The sequence below is a fragment of the Triplophysa rosa genome, linkage group LG11 (assembly GCF_024868665.1).
Source record: "Triplophysa rosa linkage group LG11, Trosa_1v2, whole genome shotgun sequence".
Taxonomy (NCBI): Eukaryota; Metazoa; Chordata; class Actinopteri; order Cypriniformes; family Nemacheilidae; genus Triplophysa; species Triplophysa rosa.
This window is the reverse complement of record NC_079900.1, coordinates 19254125-19270695: the sequence shown is the minus strand read 5'-3', so window position 1 is coordinate 19270695 and position 16571 is coordinate 19254125. Positions and strand designations below refer to the sequence as shown.

Below are 16571 nucleotides of genomic sequence, written 5' to 3'. Positions count from 1 at the left end.
GCAGAAGTTTTAAGAATGTTTTGTGCTTATGGTCAATTGCTCAAATGGTTGAAGTATACCACAAAATAGATGTAATAGTGTACTTTGTCTAAAGTAATGTATTTTAAACACAGTCATTATTTTATGTGTGTTTGCATATGTGAAATAATTATTTTTTGTAATGTCTGATCAGGTGATTATCTTAAAGCAAGAGAGAAACTGAGGGCATCACTGACCTGTAATACACCGGAGCTGCAAACAGATGATGAGGAAGAAGTTGCCAGAAAAAGAAAAATTAAGCCAAGGTTTCAAACACTGACACCTACAGCAAGAATCTTTGTAAAATGCTTGAAGGAATAACAGTAATACTTTAGTAATTGGAAAACATAAGCACTATTAACTACGACTTGCCACAAACTCCTTAGTCATACAGAGCCACAGTCTGCGGTTTTTCTCTTACCCAAAATGTATGACGTTGGACCAACATTGAACACCCCTGTATTAGGTAGTGCATACTTTTTGTGATGCTGAGTGTACTTTTTAAATTGATAGTTCACCCAAAAATGAAAATCGTGTCACCATTTACCCTCTTGTCATTTCAAACCTTTATGACTTTCTTTCTTCCAAAGAACACAAAAGAAGATATTTAGAAGAATGTTGGTAACTGGCACCAATACACTTGGTGTAGACACTGTCCATACAACAGAAGTGAGTGGGTGCCAATGCTGTTTGGTTATACCAGCAGTTTTTCAAAATAACTTCTTTTGTGTTTTGCAGAAGAAAGAAAGTCATACAGGTTTGAAATGACAAGTGGGTGAATAAATGATGGCAGAAGTTTCATTTTTGGGTGAACTATCACTTTAATTATCAAAGTAAACAATGGACATTGTTATGTCCTTAGTAGGAAGCAATGAGGAGGCATATGGAAATAAAAAATACTTTTATTAAAACAAATGTGCTTTCGGAACATGAGTTGGAATGCGCACATGCACCCAATCCCCCACTTTAAAACCAGGAGCATGAGCTACACGTTTAGAATCAGTGTATGCTTTAATTTTCTGTTGTTTCAAAGAAACTCGCTGAAGAAGCGCAGGAGCATCCGTCTGCGGAAGGGGAGGATGAAGAACATTAAGACGCGTTCGCATATTTCTTCCATGAAGCAACTCAAACGGGGATAATCCCGTAGCAGAATGAGGTGTAGCACAATACACTTAGAGAAATTCCATGACTGTAGGTTTCCACGGCTTTGCTTCCAGAACAGCAGACTGAATGCAGCTTTTTAACACGTGATGAAACCATTCCACAGCTCCATTCGCAGCTGGGTGGTACAAAGAAGTACGTATGTGGTGAATGTCTCTCTCTTTCAGAAATTTAGAAAAATCAGCAGATGTGAATTGAGTCCCGTTATCCGACACGACAGTACGTGGATTGCCATATCTGCTAAACACAGACGACAAGAAGGCGATAACATTCTGAGCAGTGACGGAAGCGGTGAAAGCAACTTCAGGCCACTTACTGTGATAGTCAATCAATGTCAGCGCATAACGACAGTCTCCCACAGCGGTTTCAAACGGCCCACCACATCAATAGCTACCTTGTCCCACGGATCAGACGGAAAAGGTACTGGCTGCAACGGCGCAGCTGAGGTGTTGGCAGTTTTGTCAGAGAACAGACACAGGTGACAGGTCTGGATGTGCTCTTTAACTAGGCAATCAATGCCCGGCCACCAGTACAGTTCACGAAGCCGTTGTTTGGTACGCACAATTCCCTGATGACCTGCGTGAGCTAACTTAACCAATGTGTGCCGTAGCGCGACAGGAACAACAAGGCGCTGTCCCCTGAACACATAATCCTGCTGCACACTTAGTTCGTCGCGTAGCTGAAAGTATGGACGTAGAAGAATATCCACTGAAGTTGTAGAAGAAGGCCACCCGCGAGCTATTTGTGCACGTAATGCACTCAGTTCCGAGCATGATGCGGAGGCAGAAGCAAACTCAGCAGGCGACAAAGCAGACATCTCCGAAGACAGAAAAGCCACAAACTCAGGTTCAGCATTCAAGTTGTCATCAGCTGATGCAGGCAAAGGCAGACGAGAAAGACAGTCAGCCACATTGTTTTGAGCTCCAGGCCGATAAACAACATCGTAGTTGAAGCACATTAATCGCGCTGCCCAGCGCGCAATACGCATTCCGGCGCGATCAGTTCCTTTGGATGAGAAAAGCACAGTTAAAGCCTGGTGATCCGTGCGCAGGAGGAATTTACGACCCCACAAGTAAGTTCGCCACTTTTCAACGGCCCAAAAACAAGCAAGTGCTTCCCTTTCAATGGTCGAGTACTTGCGTTCAGTAGATGACAATGTCCGGGACGCAAAAGAGACAATGCGCTCTGTATTATCCTCATGAACCTGAGCAAGAACAGCTCCCAGGCCGTAGGCAGAGGCATCCGTAGATAATACAGTAGGCAAATCTGGGTCGAATAATGCGAGAGCAGGGCTGTGAACAAGCAATTTTTTAACAGCCTCAAAGCATTGCTGAGCCTCCTCCAACCAGGCGAAATAGGAGCCATGTCTGATGCAAGCCCGCAGAGGCTCAACAAACATGGCGAAATTGGGAATGAACTTACTATACCAGGATAGTAGACCGAGGAAAGAGCGGAGTTGTGGTGCATCTGTTGGTGCAGGTGCATGAAGAATGGCAGAAAGATGATCCTCATCAGGTTGAATTCCTTGCGCATTCACCGTATGACCCAGGAAGCGCAGACAGAATTTGTTGAACTGACACTTCGATTGATTCAATTTCAGTCCAGCATCCTGTAAGCGTTGAACAACGGCTTTGAGTGTGTGGTCATGTTCAATTTGTGTACGTCCCCAGACAATGATATCGTCAAGGTAATTGGCAACATTCGGAAGTCCTTGTAAAACTGTTCCCAACATTTTCTGAAAGGTGGAGGGTGCTGAAGCGAGGCCATATGGTACACGGCAAAATCTGAAAAGTCCTTTGTGAGTAATAAAGGCAGTCAGATCTCGGCTCTCATCGTGCAATGGCAACTGAAAATAAGCACTCTCCAAATCATTGGTGGAAAATACACTCGCTCCCCGTAACAAAGACAATAGTTCATCAATGTGAAGTAGAGGGTAACTATCTGTAACCACTGCCTTATTGGGTTCTCGCACATCCACACACATTCGAATAGCACCCGACTTTTTCTGCACTACTACTATCGGGGAGACCCAGGGCGAATCGTCCACGCTCTCGATAACACCTAAATCAAGAAGGCAATTAATTTCCTCAGTGATGGCATCTCTAACAGAAAAGGGTAAGCGGCGGAGTTTCTGACGTACAGGAGTGACAGCTGAAGAAATCTTTACTCTGTGCACAAATCCTTTTGCGCAACCCACAGCAGCCGAAGGCGTCAAAGCAGACAATCGCAGCACAGGAGTTGAAATCTGCGCTGACAGAACTGAATTGCCTTCGAAACGAAGATGTAATCCATTAATAAGATCCATCCCAAGCAAAGCTGTACCCGATTCAACCACAAAGAACGACGTGGAGCAGGTGATGTCATCCTTAGAGACAGTGACAGGTAAGCATCCAATTACGGAAATCGGATCACAAGAGTACGTCACCAGTTTCAATAACGGAGGCAGAAGAGCGTCTTTCTTGAAGTGAGTTTCATACAAAAGTTTTGGTAAAGTAAAAACAGACGATCCAGTATCCACGGTAAGGTCGACAGGCACAGAAGTAGTCGCGGTCGTAATGACAGCAGTGCACCGAATTTTATCCGTTAAAGAATCATGCATATAAAGAATCTGCACTTCAGGCAAGTCAATTTCACACACTGAGCGAGCTTGTCCCGAACGACACACCCGCGAATAATGTCCCCTCTTTTGACAGTGATTACACTGTGCCGATGCAAGCAGGACAGCAACGGTCATTCGCGAAGTGTTTCGTAGACCCACATCGAAAACACTCACGGGCCGACGAACCAGGTGCAGAAGACGAAGAGTTTGAAGAACGCGCTGTAGACGGCGGCTTCGGAGGCAGTGTACGGCGACGACGCACTGCTGCAGATGGAGACCTGGCATGTATCACTTGCACAGGTACTGAACGATGACTCGATAAAAGTTTGGCTTGTTCACCAGCAGCTTCTGTTTGAGAGGCAATAGTAATGGCTTTTTCAAGAGTCAAGTCAGATTCCAAAAGCAACCTCTCACAAATCCAATGACTGTACACATTCTCCACCAGCTGATCACGCAACATGTCATCCTGCGTAGCTGCAAAGTCACAAGTAGCCGCTAAGTCCCACAGAGCAGCAACGTACTGAATAATGGATTCTCCCGGAGCTTGAACTCATTTCCTGAAAGCATGGCGCTCAGCCACTATGTTCCGTCGAGGAGTAAAGTGCGCTTTCAAGGCCGCAATCGCATCTTCCATAGAATCACCTTGATCCGGAAAGGCATAAAACAATCGCTGGCCTTCAGTCCCCAGACAATGGAGAAGCAGTGCTCGTCTGCGTGCAACCGGCCATCCATCTCCAGAAGCACCAACAACAAGCAAATAATTCTGGAACATGCGTATCCACGTGTCGAAAGGGATAGCTGGATCTCCAGGACATGGCAAAAACGGCGTGGGAAACGAAGAAACAGCAGCCATCCTCATAACAAAAAAATACCTCGTCGCCAATTTGTTATGTCCTTAGTAGGAAGCAATGAGGAGGCATACGGAAATCAAGACTACTTTTATTCAAACAAATGCAGTAGCAGAATCGTACAGCGCATGCAGTCGCAGGTGGAACACTTCTCACTTCTTTTCTCCTATCTCCGCATACACACACATAACAGCAACCTCTACTGCCACCTACTGGTCAACATGCACAGAAGAACACAACACTCAAGCTGCACGGAGAGACACATCTAAAACGGTAATTTTAAAAGGGAAGAAGATGAGCTTGATTTATAACTGCGCAGCTCGCAAGTGACGTCACAGACCAACTAATCGATAATGAAATTCGTTGACAACGAATTTCATTATTGATTATTATCGATTAGTTGTTGCAGCCCTAGTTTAAACACTTTTATAATGATCGCGTTAGTTGAGCTATAAGCGGTCGCCGCCATGTTTGTTTCTGCCGCGGTCTGGGATCTGTCGGATTTACATCACGTGAATTCATCCACTTCGTTTAAAAAACACAAACGTAAGTGCCTGGTGAACTGGTAGAATAATTGAGTGATCTTAACAATTGCTTACATTGCAGATCCTGTGTCTGATGTGAATAAAACACATCCGTCAAATTACATTTGAGTAGATTGTTATTGCCGCTATATAGACAATCTCTAAATGTAGTTTGTGCTTGTAGGCACGTGTATCTGAAGCCTAAATTAAACATTAACGTCATGTGGTTGAAAGCACTGCCTACAGTTAAAAAAAATATGTAAAAAAACGGTAAAAAGTCTGGCAGCAGAGTTTCCAGACATTTTCCGTAAAATTACGGAAAAGAACTGTTTCACAAAATTACATGAAATGAACTGTAAAAATACAGAGCCAATTTTACGGTCAAAATTGGTTAAATTACAGTATAGCACTGTTGATAATTGCTCATTAAACTGTCTAAAAACAGATAAATTATATCAAAATACATTAAAAAGCAACTTCTTTTCAGGGTAATCTCTGTAAATTTAGTAATTTTTAAGTAATTTTATTAAGCTTCTCTGTCAATCTACAAAGGAATTTACTTTTAAAAAACATTTTAAATGTATAATAACTAAGAAACTACTAATAAAAACCAAATGTCTGTACATTTACCAGTTATAATAAAGATATATATTATTAAAATACACCAAAAGTAGCTACATTTAAAACCTACAATACTGTTAATTAAAAGTAATTAGCAGTTATTTGAATCTATCAGGTCACAGGCCTACAATAATTTCCTGTTAAATTCTTTACATGTAAAATAAATACGCAATATTAAAAAACAGTACTTTATTTTGTACCTTCAATGAAACAGAAAAAGACATTCTGGGGAAATGCAAAAATATTTATTTTTTAAAATGTTCATCTGACAGTGGGAATACAAGCGGAGTATATCAGATTCAGAACATAGCTCTGTACATGCAAGGTATTCGTTACACATCTAGACATTATTTGTGCAACTTGAGTCATATAGATTACTTATGCTACCTATAGGTGACTTAGATTGTCAGAGTTTTGGTCCCGCTCACTGTCATTATATGCCTTCTATAAATCCTGAAGTTATCTGCTGAAGAAAGAAAAACATACATCTTAGATGGCATCAGGTAAACCTATTTTTCAGATATCAACGGTCGCAGCAAAATACTTAGACTGACTGCAAATCTCTATGTACATTATACACTATATTCAGTTTACTTTCTTATAGCAAAACCTCCCAAGAGTTACTTTTGCAGTAACACATCTTGCACAGTCACAGTGGACCCACAAGGACAACACAAATTATTAATAATGAATATTATAGGAAAATGATACCGTGTAGATCAAATTTAATTTATTGCCACTGTCAAAGCAATCCTATGGAATCAAATTACTTGTCTGTCTTTGGCAATGTAGATTTTAGATTATAAACAGTCCAATCTTTTCCATACCTGGATTGTTATGGTCACCTGCGGTAGATTAGCACAAGCAGTCGATCCACAGAACCTGAAAATATTTAAATACATTGTATTACGTTCACACATACAAAGTAGATTTTAGATTATAAACAGTCCAGTTTTTTCCATACCTGGATTGTCATGGTCATCTGCGGTAGATTATCACAAGCATTAGATCCCCAGAACCTGAAAATAAAATATTAAAAATAAATTTGTATTACATTCACACGTACAAGGTAGATTTTAGATTATAAACAGTCCAATTGTTTACATACCTGGATTGTCATGGTCATCTGCTGTAGATTATCACAAGCATTAGATCCCTAGAACCTGAAAATAAAATATTAAAAATAAATTGTTTGTATTAACATTTACACATACAAAGCACAAGTTCCACAGATAGACATACAAAACATCAACAAGAAAATTAAGATATAACGTTAGAGTATTGCTATGAAATTAAAACAAAATGTATAGGGAAAACATTAGATCATTTTTACCTACACTGCAAAAAGTGCCATTCTTACTAAGCAGCAGTTTTGTCTTGTTTTTATTAAAAATATCTAAAACTTCTTAAATCGATATACAATTACTTGACAAGAAAAGTGACCAAAGCCTGGCTCAGATTACAGGATTCTCGGCCAGAATTTACCCCGATTTCCCCTCCCGAGAATCTTTGAAAAAATCGGGTCCAGAACCTCGATCGGGTCCGAGGTTCGGCCCAGATTATCACGTAATGTGAGGCGTTCACAGATCGAATCTTACACCTCCCGATCTGCTCCGAGAGAAATCGGGGCCGCCCCGATCATATCAAACATGTTTGATTTTAGGATTTTAAATCGGGGTGATGACGTTGGTACTTTCGCAACAGCCAATGAGAGGCACATCTGCAAGGTGACGGAGGTGACTGACAGACCTTTAAAAATGTCGACCGCGAAAGCTCCTGCAAGGGTACGTTGGACAGCGGAGATGGAGGAACAACTTGTGGCAACACATGATTGTCTATATAATGTATCCTCCAAAACATACCACAACCGCACAGATAAGGAAAAGAGCTGGGGAGAAGTCGCGTCGGTTTTAAATGTACCGGGTAAGTTAACTGCTAACGCGCAGCTTGTAGTTTCGTTCAACAGATTGTTATTTGGCTATAGGCATACAATAACATGCGTTTATGTGTTTGTTTTTATGCTGTATCTTATAATCACATTGGCATTCATCTTTATTCTCGGCAGCAAAGCTATTTTTTTTCTTCCGTTATTTATTAACATTAAACTTAAGCGGCTCGCCCAAAGCACAGTCATAACTTCAGCCCTAGCAAAAAGCATTATAGCACCCCCTGCTCAAAATACATTCCCGCGGCTTTGGACAGACAGACAGAGAATCATTCAGAGAGCGACAAAGACTTACACAACCGTTGCCAGGTGAGATCACGTGAAATTAACTTTGCGATGTCCCTTTGTTTACTTCTGTTTCCCGGTGAGATGACGTAAGAGGCGTCCTCTGGTATGATAATCTTAATATTATCCTGTAGTTTGGGTGTCTTAGAATGTCTTTTGATGTGCAATTATGAAATAAAAAAACTTCCAATCAAACTTTCTAAATTTTTATTTTTGCACTTGCTACCTTTAGTCTTATTTATAAACACAACTTTACGCCCCAACGTTTTCTTATCTGGACATTTCACATTCATAAATGCAAGTTTACAAAGGGCAAACCTATTTTTGTAGTGCTTGAAAAAGAGATTCAAATGTAGATGTGATGTCAACATCTAAAAATAGTAAACCCATTAAAACGGTTACTATTAGCTCCTTTTACAAAACTGCATATCCTATGGATATGTAAAATATGTGTAATTTAGTTGTACACTGATGAGTGTGAGCTTGTTTAAGATTTTAAATAAGAGAATCTGTCAAGATTCTCCTTATGTGTGTGCTGCAACCAGAATTTTTAATCTTTCCGGATTTTAAAACTCCTGTAGTTTGAGCCAGGTTTAAGATTTTAAATAAGAGAATCTGTTAAGATTCTCCTTATGTGTGTGCTCAACCAGAATTTGAAATCTGTCAGGATTTTAAAACTCCTGTAGTCTGAGCCAGGCTTTAAGGCTAAGCCTTGTCTTTGAAACCGGGCCTTAGTCTTGTTTTATGTAAAATTATATAAGAATTAAGTACGTTTATGGTAAAAACAGGCAAAAAAATCTGCCAATGGGGTGAGATTTGTTGTCACTTAGCAAGAATGTCATTTTTTGCAGTGTAACTTTACCTACAGGTGTAATAATCATCTATCTGGATCGGAAACACATTTCTATAACCAAAAACGTTCATAAAAACGTCTCTGAAAAAAAAACTTTTATCTTGAGAACACAAATTACTGTATTATATGTACTAACGTTAACGTTACTCCTTAGCTAACCATAGCTAACATTACAGTAACGTTAGGCCTCCAGGTTTATCAGAAGAGTGCTAACAATTATAGCTTTAAGACAAAAAGTGCAGCACACGACATGAAATAATAAAATAATCGTTTAAATGTGTTATAAAACGCTTACCTCATCCGGCGGTCGGTTGCTCTGACTGACATGGTGACGAGTATAGTGAAGCAGGCGCTAAAGGCGCGTTGTTTTCCTCACAGTTTCAAAAGGATTGGCGCTTTAAATGTAGCCTACATGTCATATATTTCCATCGGAGCGGAAGAAATTTCTTCACTGTCACTCGCACGCTACTGCTCACTGCTGTTCTCAGAGATGTTTCCCGCGGTGCCTGCCTGGCTACCATAGGAATCCACTGGAGTTTGAAAACTCCCGCTCTGGCTCTGCTGCTCGCACTAGTACCGCCACTCACAGCCGTTAGGACGCAAGTGCGCCAAATTTAAATTTGCAGCCTCTGATTGGATGATGGAAGTCTTACACAACTAAAATATATATGCCCAAAAGGAGAGTTATAAATTTGATTGCAGATTAATTACAATATTGTTGTTTAAATTACAAATACTGCCGTACTGTAATATATTACAGAAATTATTACAAATTGTTAAAATACTGTATGTTGTATTAGCTATAGTGAATCGATAACCGTTGCACACGTAAATACTTTATTTTAATATTTAATATGTTAGGCAAAGTTTCAAAAACGTAATAGGATCTAGCAGTTTTACTACAGTTTACTATATTTAAGTTGTCAAAATGCAAAGTTGTATGTTGTTTAGGTGAGAACAAAAATAAATGTCAAAATAAATTACATTTCTGTCTGTAGAATTACCAGTTGACCTCTAAAATACCCTAAATATATAATGACCTTCAACTGCATTTAATGACAAAGCAGTTGCAATTTTACATATTTTTTTACAGAGAAAATCCGTAAATTTTTACTTCATTGCATTTTGGGAATTGTAAAAATACTATAAATTGCTTTTAAAAAAACATAATATTTCTGTAATTTAAAATTACAGGAAATTAACCATAATTTAATAAGTAGTATTTTTTAGTACAGCAAAAATCTGTAAAATAACAGGCATTAACTTTTTAATGGAAAAAAAGGAAAAATTCTGTAAAATAATACAGACCTGTATTATGAAACCTGTAATATTAATTTTTTTTAACAGTGTAGTTGTGATATGTGACTGAGTCTGTCTCTGGCTCAGTGCCAGCCAAAGCGCATAATGTTCTAATCACACCGGTGTGATCGTACGCGTCAAAGGGTTAACAACATTATGAAAAGTGTATTTAAGACATTAAGGACAGGCTGGAACTCTGCAATTGACGGAAATCCGTCGTAGACTCGCAGCAATTAACGGAAATTCGTCGTAGCGACGGAGAACTTTAATCCATGCAGAGTCAAATAACAGATAACTGGATAATGACGTGATCATATGTGACCCTAGACAACAAAACCAGTCTCATGGGTCAATTTTTCGATAAAAAGAATAATCTGAAAGCTGAATAAATAAGCTTTCTATAGATATATGTGTTGTTAGAATAGGACAATATCTGGCTGAGATACAACTGTTTAAAACTCTGGAATCTGAGAGCGCAAAAAAAACAAAATATTGAGAAAATTGCCTTTGAAGTTGTTAATCAGGGGCACTGTGGCAGACCATCCACTCACAAAAATAAAGTTTTTATATACTTAAGGTAGGAAATTTACAAAATATCTTCATGGAACATGATCTTTACTTAATATCCTAATGATTTTTGGCATAAAAGAAAAATCAATAATTTTGACCCACACAATGTATTTTTGTCTTTTACTAAAAAATTTCCCGTGCTACTTAAGACTGGTTTTGTGATCCAGGGTCACATATTAGGACATTAGGGGGAAACTCAATGTGTGAGTCCAAATGCACACAAAACAACATTAACAAACTGAAACACACTTATTTTCTGGCATTACAGTCTGGTTTTATCATCATGAATAAATGTAAGCGGGTCATTTCTGTATTTTCTTTTCAACTCTGTATCATGTTTAACTTAAGAAAACCAAAGAAAGTATTACTATGAATCTATACTAGACTCCAAATATTTTTGGTCAAGGAAATTGAACAGAAAGCTGAAGGGGTTGATGGCTTCTGTTTAGGGGTGTCAAGTTTTTTTTAACCATTATCATAACATAATTCTACATTAAACCCGATTCTGTCTTTTCTAAATAAAAGAAAAACTTGCTTCTTACAGGTCGAAAAACTTGATTCAAACATATGCTTTAAATGAATTTAGTTTAAAATGTTTTATTAAAGCCTGCTTATGGGAAAAAAAGATTGTTCTGTCCAGCAGGATAACTTCAATAAGCATACATTTCATACTCTATATACGCCTACAAAAAACTGAATTACTGTAAGTCTAATAGAGAAAGACAAATTTGTTCAAGATATTTTTATATAATTTGCTCATTTTGTCTCTTTAAGACAGTTCACACACGACAACATCAAGAGATTCAAGTTAAAGAAAGATTACAAACAGTAAAGAAAGTTGTCCAGTTTAATGTCTGAAGGATTCCTGCTGAGAGCATGAGTGTATCCCATGATGCACAGCTTGGGCGCAGGATAGAACTGTTACTTCTAAACCTCTAATCTGATTGGACAGATGTTCAGGAGTGCTGATATTTAGATTTGGGTCAAATCTGAGAAACTGATTCTAGGTTTTATCTGGCCATGTCATTCAGATTGGGGAGCTGAAATACTTTTTTTGAAGTCCTGACTGGCGGTCCAGTTTTGTCTGGCTGTCCATTTATTTACATTTATGCATTTGGCAAATGCTTTTTATCCAAAGCTAATTACAATGCATTCAATCTATACATTATTTTTCAGTGGTTGTAATCAGAAATGTTTTTTATTTGGCACCGTACATTCTCTCGATGTCATGCTGGTAATGAGTTTTCAGTTCTTTTCGTTTGAGTTTAAAAGCGTCCGTCACCAGGCCGGTCTCTGGGGTCCAGGCATCCGTACTCAAACAGATCTTACATGGAATCTCAAACCTTTCTAACTGAGCTGTTAAAACCACACAAACAGAAAAAAACAATCAGACTAAAAAGAAGTCGTGGTAAGAAAGTGCAACAAAGGATTAAAATAAAAGCTTGCCAGTATCATTTAGTACAGGGAACTAAATGATTAAAAACCGTTTATTCATTCTTTACCTGTCAGTGCCACCTCTGTGATGACTTTAAGCACCTCCTCCTCAATGATGGGGCTGTTACAAAGCTCCTCCCACAAACCTTTGACACGCCTCCTCTCTGCAAGTGCCAGGAGCTGTTTCTGATTGGGCACCACAAAGCCAATCACGTAAGATTCATTGCTGAAAGTAGAGAAGTTTTATTTATGGATTTATTCAGTTTGTGTATGTTGCTGATATATAAAGGTGGTTGTTACAGTTATTGTACCTGTTGGCATAAGCACAGATGTTGTCGATGAGAGGGCAGTTTTTCAGGATGGCTTCCACCTTCCCCAAAGAAACATATTCTCCAGCCTGAAGCTTCACCAGGTCCTTCTTACGGTCTAACACACATACGCACGCACGCGCACACACACGCGCACGCACACGCGCACGCACACACACGCACACACACACACACAATATAAACATGAGATGATTTCATCTGTACGTGAGTTTGTGAAACAGGAAGTTCACCCGTTCCTCCCGGCTGAGCTTTAAAAGTCTTATCTGCTGCATTTATAGGAGTGAGTTTACAGTAAGATGTGTCATTTAAAGGAAACACAGGGAGTTTCAGTCTCACCAATAATCTTCAGACAGCCGTCTCCATGAAACTCTCCGATGTCTCCCGTGCAGAACCACCGCTGGCCTTTCTTACCCACAAAGAAATCCTCACAGTTCTTCTCCTTGTTCTTGTAGTAACCCATGGTTACGTTAGGTCCACCAATCAGAATCTCTCCTCGTGGACAGGGTTTATCTGTGCTCCGGTAACCACCTACATACAGACACAAACATTATGAAAAGAGACATTATAAATCAACATTAAATGATGCTTCATGCATACCTGTGGCTTCAAATCAGTTAAATACTACATAAAAAAACTATTACTCAGCAGAAATGTGTTTATTATTATGAATATAATTAATTATTCATTGAACATTTGAATTGTTTATCATACTGGGTTTAATATCAATGTAAAGTTAGAGCCTTCGTGACTTTATTGCTGCTGTAATGATGCAGTTAATATAAAGTTTATAACAGTGAATGAGAACCATGTTTCTCCAGCCTTGAGTTTTTTTATAAAAGGTGTCATAATTTAATAGAATTTACATAAAGTTCAACATAGATCTCAAGAGAAACAGCCGCAACATGACAAAAAAATGATTCTTCATACATTTTGTCTTGTTTTCCAAAATAAATTCTTAATATCTAAGAGGCCGCTTCTTAAGAGAATATATATCTAGATTTAAGTCTTGTTTTCGGAAAACAAAATCATAGTTGAATTTATGTTTAAACAAGCAAAAATATAAAGTACGTTTACTGAATTAAGTTGCTATCCCATTTGCAGATAGGCCGGACCGACAGGACCACTGTCGTCAAATATTTAACAATAGCATATATTTAAGGTTGGCGGAATGAAACTGTTCTGGGCAAACTCTTCGCCCGTGAACATAGTGAAGGCTATTCCGCCGCAGCTAATTACAATGTCCCCCCCACCTGGGGAACCAAGAACAGTTCTGATACATAACAGGACTTACATTAAATGATCCACAGACTACAGGCAGATATTGTGAGAGATTGGGATCGAGCTGGTTTGACTGCAGCACAAGCAGCTGATAAGGAGCAAAGAAAGGCAATTTAAATAGGACGCAGTCTAGTGTGTGTTGTATGACTATTGGTTACCGTTGATTAGCTGCACCTGATGTGATCGGCTGATGCAAGCTAGACTCACGTGACCTGCCAGAACTAACGCTACGCTTGATTTTTTGTTATAAGCAACTCAATTCAGTTTTTTTGTAATATCGAAGGTCATTCTGCTTCTCAGGTTAAGTAAATGTATGTGTAAATGTGTAAAAAGTTATTTTTTTGATATATGTTCAAGAAAATTATTTTTTTGTGCAGTAAAGGAACTTCCTTACAAGGCTCCAAGTATTCCTCTCTTTTTATCCTCGCTCTGCTTTGCCTCACCACTGTTAAGTTTCTCGGCAGACGCGTCATATGATGGAGAGGTAAACTTAACTGACAGTGTTTTTATAACACCAAACGGGTGTCTGTTCGTGCGTTTCTCTTACCCTCCGTCCAGTCCTTCAGCTGGATCTCACAGCAAACCAGAGGTGCTCCGACTCTTCCCGTACTGTAATCCCAAACTACACACACATACACAATAGGATCACACAAAACGATCTGTGTTTTGTCTCAAATGACAGATATCTAATTTTGTCCGTAACAGAAAAAACGGATGACTGAATGTGTTTAGTAAGAAAACTGAATGTTTTCGGAGTCACCATCTGTTTGGACAGTTTTACCATCGAACCCTCTGAGAACATAAAACTCACCAGCTGACGGTCAACTGAACATCTCTCTCGTGACCGCTGAGAAACAGAACATACAGTCTTGATGTTTGGCTGAAGCTNTTTGTTTTAACTGTGTAAAAGCAGTGGAGAAACGTCTCATCCGTGAAGACAGTGTGAGGTTTGACAACAGTTTTGTCAAAGGAGGCTTCTCGAACTGGCGGAAGGCCACAGAAAAATTTAACGAGCACAAAAAATCTAAACTTCATACCGATGCCATACAAAAAATCGCTGCTCTACAGAATACCCCAATTACTGCTCTTTTATCTGACGCTTCCCGCCAAACCCAAGACACAGCAAGGCATGTTTTGGAGATAATGTTCAGGTCAGTGTTGTTCCTAGGAAAGAAAGGATTGGCTTTTAGGGGTGACAGCACCCGTGATGGCATTTTGTATGAACTGATGCTTGAACGTACATATAACCTTCCAAGAGAAAGACAGTGGATTGAGAGGAGAGATAACTGGCTCTCAGACACAATCCAGAATGAAATCATTCAGCTGTATGAATGCGCTATTCAACGTGAGATTGTATCTCGTGCCACATCTAGTCCGTACTACGGACTGACAGCTGATGGAACCACAGACTCCAGTACAACAGAGCAGTTCTCGCTGACGCTGCAGTACGTGGATGAAAATTTGGATATTAATTCAGATTTTCTTGGATTTTACAATGCCCCCGACAGCAGTGGAGAGACCCTGTTCAGGTGCATTAAAGATGTATTTCTCCGGCTAAACATCCCGATTGAGCGTCTCCATGGATATTGTTTCGATGGAGCTTCTAACATGTCAGGACGGTTTTTGGGTGTTCAGGCGTTTCTTAGAAAACTATGTCCTGGGTCCCTCTTCGTCCACTGTGCCAACCATTCACTTGACCTCGTTCTTCAGGAGACTGCCCGCGAGGTGGGTCTCATCGCAGATTCAGTTAACTTTGTTCAGGGTGTAGCTGTGGTAATCAGTGAATCTGCAAAACGCAAGGAGCTCTATCAGTCCATGTTTGGCTGTGATGAGATAATTACTTTACTTGCCATATGTCCAACAAGGTGGTGTATACGAACAGTAGCTGTCAAACGTGTGTGTAGTGCATACAGAGAAATAATCAAAACACTGCAGCAGCTTAAGGAAGACAAAACTGTGAGAGGAGAAACCAGAGCTAAGATCGGGGGCCTGCTCAGGCAGGCAATGAAAGCTAAAACCTACTATGGACTCCTCTGTTGTGAAGCAATATTCGAGCCGTGTGAGTCGGTGGCCAGGAGTTTGCAGCATACCAAAGCCAGCGCACTGGGTGCCCTTAACTGTGCCGAACTGCTTATAATGCGCATGGATGCCCTTCGGAATGATCCAGTATCAGATACAATGCTACAAACTGTATCCACAGCGGGTCTTGAAATGCCAGGAGAGTGCAGGGTGGCAAAAACACCAGGCAGTTTTCGACATGCAGCCGGGCCAGAGGAAGATGCACAAGTTGCGCAGCACACATGGAGACGAGAATTCTACGAAACTGTGGACTTGGTCACAGCAAAAATAAAAAGAAGATTTGATCAAGAAGGTATGAAAACAGCAGCTCTCAGAGAAAGTGTGCTTATAAAGGCAGCAAACAAGGAACAAAAAGTGGATATTGATTCCCTTCACATTCTGTTGCACTTTGATAAAGCCCGACTGGAGATTCAGCTGAAAATGATGGGAGACCTCTGCACCGATTCTCCCAAGACAGTTATAGACTTAGCTACAAACATATCCAATCTCCATCCACAAACAAGGGCTCTTTTTAACGAAGTCGAAAACCTTATTAAGCTCTGCTTAAGTCTCCCTATTTCAGCTGCTTCATCGGAGAGAACATTTTCCGCTCTCCGCCGTCTGAAAACATGGTTACGCACAACCATGACGCAAAAAAGACTGACCCACCTTGCCCTGATGCATGTTCATGGAGATATACTGGATAGTTTGGACATTAACGTACTAATGCGGGACTTCATCAGCGTCAA

At 39.8% G+C, this 16571-nt stretch overlaps 1 protein-coding gene and 1 long non-coding RNA gene across 3 annotated transcripts; both read right to left on the bottom strand.

Moving 5' to 3' along the window:
• Positions 1–5765: 5765 nt before the first annotated feature.
• On the bottom strand, positions 5766–9776 carry LOC130562180 (uncharacterized). Of its 2 annotated transcripts, XR_008963913.1 has the most exons (5): positions 9150–9776; positions 6880–6934; positions 6736–6790; positions 6599–6653; positions 5766–6237 (listed from the first exon to the last, which is right to left on the bottom strand). It is a non-coding gene; the product is annotated as an uncharacterized LOC130562180 (long non-coding RNA). The 2 variants fall into 2 exon arrangements; XR_008963914.1 differs by lacking the exon at positions 6736–6790.
• Positions 9777–10962: 1186 nt separating this feature from the next.
• On the bottom strand, positions 10963–14895 carry LOC130561304 (fatty acid CoA ligase Acsl3-like). The gene is made up of 7 exons (XM_057345528.1): positions 14863–14895; positions 14630–14747; positions 14312–14434; positions 12823–13014; positions 12469–12583; positions 12226–12383; positions 10963–12079 (listed from the first exon to the last, which is right to left on the bottom strand). Exons 1-7 carry the CDS (start codon positions 14893–14895, stop codon positions 11922–11924), a joined length of 897 nt encoding a protein of 298 aa, XP_057201511.1. The 3' UTR covers positions 10963–11921.
• Positions 14896–16571: the final 1676 nt, after the last annotated feature.